The sequence below is a fragment of the Mixophyes fleayi genome, chromosome 3 (assembly GCF_038048845.1).
Source record: "Mixophyes fleayi isolate aMixFle1 chromosome 3, aMixFle1.hap1, whole genome shotgun sequence".
In the NCBI taxonomy this organism is placed as follows: domain Eukaryota; kingdom Metazoa; phylum Chordata; class Amphibia; order Anura; family Limnodynastidae; genus Mixophyes; species Mixophyes fleayi.
Genome location: NC_134404.1, coordinates 106780748 through 106793036, shown reverse-complemented (window position 1 = coordinate 106793036; position 12289 = coordinate 106780748). Strand labels below are relative to the sequence as shown.

The 12289-nt window shown below is 37.7% G+C and overlaps 1 protein-coding gene across 12 annotated transcripts in view; it reads left to right on the top strand.

Annotated features, from left to right (window-relative positions):
- TNIK (TRAF2 and NCK interacting kinase) overlaps window positions 1-12289 on the top strand; it is a 261739-nt gene that overhangs the window by 160611 nt on the left and 88839 nt on the right. For all 12 annotated transcript variants that reach the window (XM_075202119.1, XM_075202123.1, XM_075202118.1 and 9 more), the window contains exons 11-12: window positions 319-385; window positions 3902-4106. In XM_075202119.1, coding sequence (XP_075058220.1) covers window positions 319-385; window positions 3902-4106 — 272 coding nt within the window. The remainder of the gene's footprint in view (window positions 1-318; window positions 386-3901; window positions 4107-12289) is intronic.

Sequence of the window (12289 nt, the reverse complement as noted above, 5' to 3'; positions counted from 1 at the left end):
TCAGGATATTATCAGAGTTTGAAGGTATTTTAGATAGAATTCTGATCATAAGGAGACATCATTTCATACACACAGCAAACTTCCTTTCACTAATTCCATTGAGCGGCACTGATCTTAGCCAAATTGGTTAATAACAGATAACAATAGTTTGTACTCCGCTATACAGAATGTATACATTTAAACATTTTGTCACGGTATGGAAACTTTTACATATAACTTATAAATGCTATTGGCATGTTTGGTGATCACTTATAGTTTGTAAGTAATGAAATATGAAATAACACTGTGAATTTATTAATGGAAACGTTTTCTTTACAGATGAAACAGAGTATGAGTACAGTGGAAGTGAAGAAGAGGAGGAAGACAATGATTCAGGGGAGCCAAGGTAATATGACTGTGTATAGATTCTGGTTGTAGATGAATATGTACCTGATCACAGGTAATCTAGTACTTGTAACTCTATTTGGTGTAGGTTCAGACCCAGATTCGTGGAAAGGCCATATAGGCCTGGGCCTAGGGTGGCAGAATTTCTGTGGCAGCGGGCTGCTTCTTATCTCATCAGACTACCACATATATTTTCCTATGTATGCCTTCTTCCATAAACATGGATGCATTAATTTATTTAATACAGAGGTTGCATGGTGAAGTTTGGAGCCGTAGCCCTTAGCTATAAGTGATAGAAGGGGAGGGGGGAGGGGGTGATGCAAAATCGGTTTAGGATAACTAAACAGTTCAATCCAGGTCTGTGTAGGTCACTGAATAAGATATCTCTGTCTTGTTTTAATCTCAGGAATGCTAGTCTGGATGGAAAATGGTACAAGAGCCACTGTTTACAATCATGTTATGCGTGTTCACATCTATGCACCTTTCATCCCGTTTTGACGCCTTTTGGATGCAGGGTAGATAGTCTAGAACACCTCACCCATAGTCAGATTTTAGATATAGTGAGTTGCATTGTCCTTTTTCAAATGAAGCATTCTCCATTTGTCTCAATCAACATGTTTTGTTTTTGTTTTTTTTTAAATTGATTCAGTTAAAGTTCAATTAATTCCTGCTATGGTTAGGAAAAAAACACCAAAAATATATGGTTTTGATGTATTCAGTTGAACCCCTCAAATGCATAAATGTAGAATGGTGTATCTAAGATTGAATTGGTGATAAGAATGTGAATAATACAAATTCTTGTTGTGTATCCTGTTCAACCACTAAGGAAGACCGAATAGCGAAACCTGCAGAGAATGTATTTTAAAGCTTAACTATTTATTGGACACATTTTCAATGGCTCTATCTTCATGGATGTTCTTACTGGTTCATTAGTGCACACAGACGCAACTGATCTCCCATAACATACCCTGATATTCTGGCGATTGACATTATAAGGAATGTAAAGCATATGCAGTTTTCTTGTAATATGTTTAGTCGTTGTAGGGCATTACAATTACATTTAAGCTAGGATCCACTATCTAAAATTACATTTATATGAATGTGTGAATGCATTTATGTGGCATTATAATTTATATAACCTAGGACTCCATTACTGTTGTCAACTTTTTTAGTAGAGATTGTACACTGTGTAATTCCTGCTCTAGGCACCATCAAACTGATGTTCATGTTTGTTTTAACATTTACACAGGAAAATAAGTTAGGGAATTGGGAAGACAGGAATGAACAATGCAGCAAGTGAATTGTGTATAAATTATAATTTATGTCTCCTACATACATAATGATCTTTAATACGTTTGAAGCTTTTTTTAAATATTATTTTAGGCAGAATAAAGTTAATAGAACAGTTACTAAAGCGTGTTGACCTTGATTATGGGGTGTACATCTAAGTAGAAATATTGTCAATGTTTACATCCCCAAGAAAAATTATTCTGAAGATGAGTGCTTATATAGAAAAATAATCAAAGCCATAGCCCAGGCCTCAACCACCAACCACTCCCCACTGTCACCCCCGGCAACCACCAACCACTCCCCACTGTCACCCCCGGCAACCACCAACCACTCCCCACTGTCACCCCCGGCAACCACCAACCACTCCCCACTGTCACCCCCGGCAACCACCAACCACTCCCAACTGTCACTTCTCCTTCAAGAAATATATATATATTTTTTTTAAATCTTTATAAACACTTTTAACAAATTAAATTAACAAATTAAAAACATCTTAGTATACCAAATTTCAGCCCTTTCTGATTTTTTTTTTCCACACACACTAAGAATTTAGTAGGTCAGTGTATAACTCTGCCCAGCAGGTGGCGCTGCAGCTCGGTTTTATTTTTTCCACACACAGACAGACTAACACACGCCACTAGACATTCATATATTAGATATATATATATATATATATATAGATAGATATAGATATAGTGCAACAGAAATACAAGCAGGGCGCCTTTCAGTGGTATATTAAATATGCAACATGGGATAGAGCAATAACATGCGTACCGTGAGGAAAATAGAGTTGAGTCTTTTTGGGAAGTAGTGGAGTAGTCTTTGCTGTACTTGTAGTCCTCCAGAACTCCACCGATCAGTACAAAAATGCGGAAAGAGCAAACATAGTATAACTCTGTGGTATTTTTGGTAGGGGCAGTATCACCAGTAACCCCACAATCCTATGGGGTGTGTGGGATTGGTATCCCAATATTACCAATTTATATGACACCCATATAAGTGCAACACAGAAAAACATATAAGTCTGCGTACCATATATCCTGAAGTATCCCACTTCTGGAGAAAATTAAAACATGTGCAACACCAATGACTTCACAGTCACAACCTCATCCAGATGGCGAAATTGCATAAGATTGAAAAAAAGGAAGATATTTTGGTATGCATATAAAAATTTTTAATAAAATGTAATAAAAGCACTCACATGAGGTACTGGACAATACACTGGATACAGCTCAACGCGATATAGATATAGATATAGATATAGATATAGATATATATAGATATATATATAATATTATTGTATAAAGTACAGAGTATCACCTAATGGATAAAAAGCCAGAAGCTTCGGGTATGCAGCATACCCAAAGACAGAGAAATTTAGACTGATATAGTATTTGGGTAATTAACATTTATTTTGTACAGCTTTTGCTTTAAGACAGCTGTTCAATTCATCTTGGAATTATAATGAACATATACTAGTATGGTAATGATTGTCCTGAATGTTTGGGACATAAGGGGGGGGGTATTCAATTGTTAGCGTTAACGGGAAAAAACGAGCGCTCAAAAAATATTACCGTTTATACGGTAACATTGCGCTCGAAAAGCGTTAATACGGTAGTTTACTCGCGGAATTTCAGCTCGCCGCTCAAGGGGCTGCGAGCTGAAATTTCGCGAGTAATTACCGTATTAACGCTAAGATTTTTTGAGCGCTCGTTTTTTCCCGTTAACGCTAACAATTGAATACGCCCCAAGGAGTTTTCTGGATTTTTATATTCCCATATTTTAGAAGTCAATGCCTTGTATACTAATTTATGTTAAATAAATAACTAAATAATACCCCCCCCTATGTTTGCCCACACTGTCCCTACCTAGCATGTCTTTCCTAGCTAACCAAAATAGTGATTAGGTGGATATGCTCAGTAGTCATGTCTGATGTCTGTGTGCATGAAATTCTCACAAAATGTTTTTTTGTTTTTTTTTTCCATTAAACAAAAACATTTTTCTTCTATAAACAGTTGCTCATTTAAGTATTAGGTTCTGTGGCTTTTTTTTTTTTTTTAAGCTTACTACCAAATAGTGCTGGCCCTACATAGGGCATGCTGTTACATGTAGTTCCACCACAGCTGGAGGGCCACAAGTTACCTAACCCTGGATGAATGCTTTAAATTGCTATCGATATTGTTGTAGAGACAGATTTGTTAAGGACTTTTGTTTCATATGTGTTCAGCTCCATTTTAAATCTACCTGGGGAGTCCACACTCAGACGGGATTTCTTGAGGCTGCAGTTGGCTAACAAGGAACGGTCAGAAGCGCTCAGACGTCAGCAATTGGAACAGCAGCAACGTGAGAATGAAGAGCACAAAAGGCAGCTTCTGGCTGAAAGGCAAAAGCGCATTGAAGAGCAGAAAGAACAAAGAAAACGTTTAGAAGAGGTAATACTTATTATATCTGGCAGAAAATGAATGTGCAGCTCTATAGAGGTCAAAAGTATATATAACAGCAAATCCATTTATACATTAGAAGTCAAACCTAACGTACCATTATGCTGCAATAGGTAAATTCGCCGTTATTTGAGGTAAAATACATTTTATAACTAACTGTGACTGTACAAAACAACGTAATGTAAACATTTCCACACACACAAGGCTATACTTTCTCTTTCTGCCCCTGGGACCATCCTGTTAATAGTGAGAGGTGGAATAATTCAGGCACTCCTGTAACCAATCTGTAGCAGCCCCCCAGGGCTTTGGGATGGGGCCACAATATACTAGGTGGTAATGCAGTTTTACACTCTTTTAGTTTTATTGGATGTATCCCATCTGGCCCATTGACTTGTCTGTGTTCAGTTTTGAGGATCCTCTCTGTAAATGGACTCATGTCTGTTTCTTTGCACCAATACCGCTGCTACTTTAACTGAGGTGCTTTTCCTTCTCCAAATACTAAACCGAAATGCTGGTTTGATGATCTGTAATGCCTTTGTCACCCTCCATCTTTAGGACTCGTACCCACTGGCATTTTTACTAGCGCTCTTTACTAGTGGGGTTATTGCTCGTTAAATGCAAGCAAAGCGTGGGTACAGTGTTACTAGTGTCACCGTACCCACTAGTTCTTTTACTAATGTTCTGCTTGTGTTCTGTTTTACATCCGGTTCTATTCGCTTGTGATTACCATGGTTACGTTTATTGGGGGAACCTCCAGTGAGCTCCAAATGAAAGTAATAAACTCATGTCAAGCATGTTCCACAAGTTTTGGGGTTTTGTTTTTGTTTTTTAGTTTCTAGTGCTATTTTTTACAGTGGTTTTTTTCCCCCTTAAAATTTTTACATAAAAGTAACGAACTGAAACAAAATGTACCTACATCAGCTACTGTGATCAACTAGTCATTTCAGGCACAGATGCTGGTCACAAAGTAGAACTGCCCTTGAATGAATTGTTGCAATGCGCTTAGAAATTATGTCATGCAGAATTTAGACTACAAAATTGCAAAACCACAATAGGAAAAAAGAAACTTACCTAAAAATAGTGGCTGACATAAAGAACTGCTGTATAAACCAGCTAAATATACGGTTTTGAAAACAAAAACTCACAGATTGCATCTTTTGCAGAGACTATCTGATGAACAGGCTCCATTATGTGCCGTTTATTTTCTGTTCTCTTTTCCCAAGGCATTATCTATCACATTCACTGCAGCTTTTCTAGACCCACTGCATTATGTACCTACTTTATGTCCCTTTGCTGGCAATTGGCTTTGCTAAACACAGGAAGCGGCGGGGGCTGTAAGCTGCTGCTCAGCACATGCTTGACAAGATGTCCTTTCTGATCAGCATTCAGCAGAAGCCGCGCTGCTGGCCACGAACAGGAACTTGCACCAACTGCTGTAAAATGAGAGGGTGCTCACCTCCGAAAAGCATAGGAGGGCAAAGTACACTGTTTATGGACCTCTGTCCTGTTTGTCTGTTATGTGCTGCGTGAAATTTTACAAAGTCATTGTGGTCTGCCATTCCAAAATTCTGATGCACTTCACCATTTCCTTCTGTAGATTAGATTTCAGTCTCTGTGTGTATAGTACATTTCCCTAAAAATTAGAAGGGGGACCATAGTCTTTGAAAATCCAGGTCAGGATGCAAAAACACTTTTAAACAAGATAGATATAGATATATATATATATATATATATATATATATATATATATATATATATATATATATATATATATACAGGGATACTCTCCAAACAATAATTAATGCTGTACCAAGTACTTGGTATAGCATTAATTATGTGTTTGGAGAGTGGAGAGTATCCCTGTTTTCTTGTCTATAAAATGTGGGCAGTCTGTACATGGTGAGTGCAGAGGATCTATGTCTGTTTTTGTTTATATATATATATATATATATATATTAGTATATTATATTATTTCTCTTTTTTTTTTTTTTCATTTTTTTAATATACATTCAATGTACATCGTGAATAGGGGGCTAACAACAGCAGATACATGTCTATATGTGGTAAAAGTATATAAGAGAATTGATGGTCTGTATTCTCATGAAATTAATATTGTTTCAGCTTAATAAATGGTTTCATACATCTTGTTTTATCAACATTTACAATCTTTATTTTATGTCTGAATCGAACTCTGGTTCTTTGCTCTTTTTTATTACTCATAAACATAACCGGAATTAACTGATGATGATGAAGTGTGTTTTTTCTAAATCTAAAATCCATACTAATTGGAGTTACCAGTATAATGAATTCTTTATTTGATGACGTGACAATTGGAATGACTTTAACAGAGCTCTGTTTATAATGAGGCATCGGTCTTGTGGAGCATACTTGAAAGGAATTTTAAAAAAATGGTAAATTTTCTTTATGATAAACTCTACATTAGTAACAGCAACGGTGTTTATAAATCTATCCATGCTTAGAAGTATTTCCAGCTATCAACATTTGTCTTTTAATGTGAACGCAAGTTATGAAAATATTTGTTTATGGTTTGTATAAAAGAATAACAGGGAATCCGAACAGCTAGGCAAAACCCCTATATTTGAACCTACTACATGAACTTGCCAGCTGCTGTAGAAATGAACGTCTATTGTACATGGTGGCTTAATTGTGTCATGTTTATATCCCAAGCAAAACTAGTTATCAGGAAATAAGTGTTATCTCTTACTGATGTTTAAATTCCGGTGAGTGTCTTAGTGCTTACACATATCAGTAGATCACGGATGGGCATACTCTAGCATTTCAGTTCATGCTAAGTTGCATCTCCCATGATGCTTACCTCTCCATCTGGCATGTTATATCCGTTTTATTCATTGTAATCTAGAACAGATGTAACTTAAAATAAATAAAATAAAATCAGAAATCTTAACAGATCTTACATGATTACAGAAATGATTCAACAATGCAAATATTGGCAGAAATTACTTAAAATTCGGGAAGTTAAAATTGAGTAATTGTTGAAACATAGAATTTGACGGCAGATAAGAACCGCTTGGCCCATCTTGTCTGCCCATTTTTTTTATTAGCCGATGGTACCTTAAACCCTATTTGATCCTTTATCATTTATAATGATATTGTCAAGTCTATCCCAAGCATGTTTAAACTGCTCTACTGTATTCTCATGCTTACTTACCTTCTATGTAGGACTTTAATAAATTTATACATACACATTCATTCCTGCTTATATGTCAGTCCTCTTTTGATTAAACTTAGAAATATAGAATTTAGATAAGAGCCACTTGGCCGATCTAGTCTACCCATTGTTTTATTAACCTATGGTAACCTCAAACCCTATTTATAAAGAATAAAAGATCAAAGATATCCTTATGTCTATCCCAAGCATGTTAAACTGCTCTATTGTATTAGCCTCTACCACCTCTGATGGGAGGCTATTCCACTTATCCACTACCCTCTCTGTGAAGTAATTTTCCCTCACATTTCCTCTGAACCTACTTCCCTCCAGTTTCAGTGCATGTCCTCATGTTCTGGTACTTATTTTATTTTGAAGAATGCTTCCCTCCTGTACCTTGTACAAACACTTGATATATTTGAAAGTTTCTATAATCTCCCCCTTTCCCTTCTCTGTGTCACGGGCACTTGGAGATTTACCCAGAATTCACCAGGTGTAGCTACACTTACCAGAAGTGCGGACCTCTGGGTAGTGTGGTGAATCAGTGGAACCATACAGTAGAATAGAGGAAAGGAATGTCAATAGTATAAATGCTGAGTCTTGGCACCGTGGAACTGTGATGGTACAGCTGTTTAGTAAACAGGATAAAATGAGGAAAGAGTCCAAGTGCCTTAGCACGCAGGTAGCATATAGCAGGCCAGTACTTGATAACTGGATAAAGTTAGGCAAAGACCAATCAACAATATAGTAGAAGAGTCAGCGACTTGCAGCTACAATACAGAGGCACTTGTAGACTTAGTCCAGCTAATAGGTACCATACAGAGTAGTAGCTATATCACAAGGAAACATGAATGGTCTACAGCTGGTAAGTTTCACCACGGATATGTAGAGAAGACTTGTCCAGCGCAGGTGTGTAACAGATTAGCGTGAGTGGTCTGCAATTGGCAAGTTGTACCACTGATGTGAAGGGAAGACTTGTCCAGGCGCAGGCATGGAACGGAGTAACGTGAGTGGTCTGCAATAGGCAAGTTTTACCACTGATGTGTAGATAAGACTTGTCCAGGTGCAGGCGTTGAACGGAGTAACGTGAGTGGTCTGCAATAGGCAAGTTGTACCACTGATGTGAAGGGAAGACTTGTCCAGGTGCAGGCGTGGAACGGAGTAACGTGAATGATCTACAACAGGCAAGTTGTACCACTGATGTATAGAGGAGACTTGTCCAGGAGCAGACAGGTAACGGAGGTAGCGAGAGTAGTCTGCAGCGGGTAAGTTCTACTACCGATGTGGAGAGAAGACTTGCCCAGAAGCAGACAGGTAACGGAGGTAGTGAGAGTAGTCTGCAGCGGGTAAGTTCTACTACCGATGTGGAAAGGAGACTTGTCCAGAGCAAACGGATAACACGAGCAGAAACAGGAAACACCTCAGAGTCTCAAGGAATGAGAACCAAGAACAGGCAAAGGTAATAGGGCAACAGGTGCCTTAAGTACTGAGAGGTGATTAATTACCCAATGAAACTAGAGGCGAGGAATTAACAGTTCAGGGTTTCTGCACATGCGCAATCTTAGTCAAGATGGCGGACGGCCGCGGCTCAGGAGAGGCGCCGGCAGGAGCGAGAGAGACCCATGTCCCAACCTAGAGGCACTAACAGTCCGGTGAGTGACACTCTGCTCCAAACTATATATATTAAGATTTTTGAGTCTTTCCCGGGTAAGTTTTGTGCTGTAGGTCACGCACCATTTTAGTTGCCTTCTTTGTACAGTCTCTAATGTATTTATATCCTTATGGAGATATGGCCTCCAGAATTAAACACAGTAGTCTAGAGGAGGCCGTATCAATGATCTATACAGTGACATTATTGCTTCCTTCTTTTTGCTACTGATTCCTCTCCCTATGCAACCAAGCATCTGACTTGCCTTCCTCATTGCTTTGTTACATTGCTAACCTGCCTTTAAGTCACCTGAAATAGTGACTCCTAGATCCCTTTCCTCTTCAGTAGTTTCCATTATTATGCCATTAATATTATATTTAGCCCTTGAGTTTTTGAGACCCAAGTGCATGATTTTGCATTTTGTGGCATTAAACTGTAGTTGCCACTATCTTGACCATTCCTCTAGTCTACCTTAATCATCAATCATTTGTTTTAATCCTCCTGGTGTGTCTACCCTGTGGCATATATTTGTATCCTCTGTAAAAAGGCATACTTTTCCTCAATACCATTTGCAATGTCTCCAATAAAGATATTAAAAAGTACTGGTCCAAGTACAGATTAACAGTCTGTGATGTGGGACAGTGTCAAAAGCCTTACTAAAATCTAGATAAACTACATATACAGTCCCCCTTGATCTATTACTTTAGTCACCCAGTCAAAAAGGTCAATAAGATTTGTTTGACATGATCTTCCCCCAGTAAATCCACGCTGTTTGGGATCCTGTAAGTTACTGGATTTGAGATACTCTACAACTCTTTCTTTTAACTGTGTTTCCATCAGTTTCCCTACTACTGATTTAAGTCTCACTGGTCTGTAGTTACCTGCCACTTCCTTGCTTCCACTTTTGTGCAGTGGGACAACATTTGCTCTTTTCCAGTCCTCTGGAATTACTTCTGTAGCTAGTGACTGATTGAATAATTCTGTTAATGGTGTTACCTGCACCCCTTTAAGCTTTTTTTTAGTGCCCTTGGATGTATCTCATCTGACCCCATTGATTTATCCACTTTCAATTTTGAGAGCTCTGTTAGGACTTTCTCCTCTGTAGATGTATTTGTATCTACCTCATTTTTATGAGAATACTAACTGTGGCCCCTTCACTACAGAAAGAGCGAGGAACACTGAGCAAAAATAATTATTAAGATTTTCTGCTATTACCTGGTCTCTCTCAACAAGACCCTCACTCTCTGACTTTAGTCTTAATATTTCTCCTTTTTGTTTTTCTGCTTTCACTACCTAAAAAAAAGTTTTGCCCTCTTTACATACGGACTGTGCCATTTTCTCTTCAGATTGTGCCTTTGCACATCTGATTACCTTCTTAGCCTCCTTCTGTCTAGCAAGATACACCTCTTTGTCTCTTTATATTTCTTAAAGGCCTTCTTTTTTTCTTTCACAATACTTGTTACTTCTTTTGCTAACCACACTGGTTTCCTTTTCCTTGTACTTTTCTTAGCCCTTTTGATGCAAAGGTCTGTTACTTTAAGTATTATGCATATAGGCAGAAAACCCAGGATCATATAGGGAAAATAAAACAATTGACTCTAGAGCAAGTATAATCTTTTGAGCGAAAGCTTTATTTTCATGGAACTCACACCGCTCCGTATCCCCCTTGCAAGCACATTGATTTATCACAGCAATGGAGGCTTAGGTGTATGTGAAAAGGTTTGAGGAGTACTCTCTCTGTGGGCAAGTAACATTTACATTGTGAAGAGTTTGAACATTTTACTGGGTGAATGGAAGTGCCCGTAACTATTCCAGCACTGATGGATCAAAGCGTGCAAGGTATTTATTTTTGTATCCAAATATCTTAATGAAGAAAGTATGATTTAACATTTACAAATATGGTTGTAAAAGTTTCCATACATTGACAGACTCTTATGGTTAAGGTCACTAAAGAGCTAACTGCAGTGCCCTCCAATTGGATTGCTCATGGGAAGTGTGCAGGAAAATATTTTCCCTAGGATTATAACAGCTGATAACCTCATGAAACTTTTTAATAGAAGACAACTTTACAATTATTAGAGGTTCTTTTAAAGTGTTACATCTGTAACCAGGAAGCAGCCATTTTGTGAACTGAACCAATATTCATGTCAGTGCATCCTAATCTGTTCACTATGAGGGACAGCCGTCTTTAAATTACTGTAATGTTCCCTTTATGGGTATAGGTAAACCTCTTGTTTACTTTTAAAGAGTTCTCTGAATGAGTTCTCTGTACAGCGCTGCGAAATGATGATGATGATGAAAGCAAAAATCTCTTTTGTGGTCTTTTTTCTTTTTATATATAAAATGTAAAAGGCCCATGTTTTATTTATTTTTTTCAAATTGAGCTACATAAAAGTTAGTACAGTTGTTGACTCTCTAGTAGAGTGTGTCTATCATTACCTGAATTGGACAAATGTTCTCTTGCTGCTCTGAGTTGTAGTTCTGTGTAGGTATGAAGGGTACAGTACTTTCTCCCCACTCCTGCACCTTATCTTGACGATCTTTGTCAGATTTGAATTGCGCATTGTTGATGAACCCCATCCTGCGTGTGTGTGTGTGTATATATATGTGTGTGTATCTATATGTGTGTATATATATATATATATATATATATATATATATATATATATATATATATATATATATATACACACAAGTTAACCCGTGCATGATACTCATGCATTCTAGTCAAATCAAGCTACTTAAGGTGTTAAAAAGTTTCTTGTCATCTTCATCGCCACACACACGACGCTAGGCTTTTATATATTAGATAATGCTAAGAATTTAGTAGGTCAGTGTAGTATATAACTCCGCCCAGCAGGTGGCGCTGCAGCTTGAGCACTCTGTCACCCGGTAGTTTTTTCCCACACACACACTAACACAGCATGTGTGTTCATGAGGTAAAATTACCTCACGGAAATGAGTTTGAGCCCTCAACTCGTAAATTTAGCCTTTACTATCCCTCCCACGGGGGGAAGGGGGGATGATGGAAGTTAACTGGCTTCACTATTATAATTTTTTTGTCAAATAATCTCAGTATACCAAATTTCAGTTCAATTGGATGAGCCCTTTCTGAGAAAATAGTTTTTTCCACACACACACTAACACACGCCGCTAGGCTTTTATATATTAGATATATATATATATATATATATATCTATAATATAAATGTCTAGTGGCGTGTGTTAGTCTGTCTGTGTGTGAGTGTGTGTGGAAAAAATAAAACCAAGCTGCAGCGCCACCTGCTGGGCGGAGTTATACATTGACCTACTAAATTCTTAGTGTGTGTGTAAAAAAAAA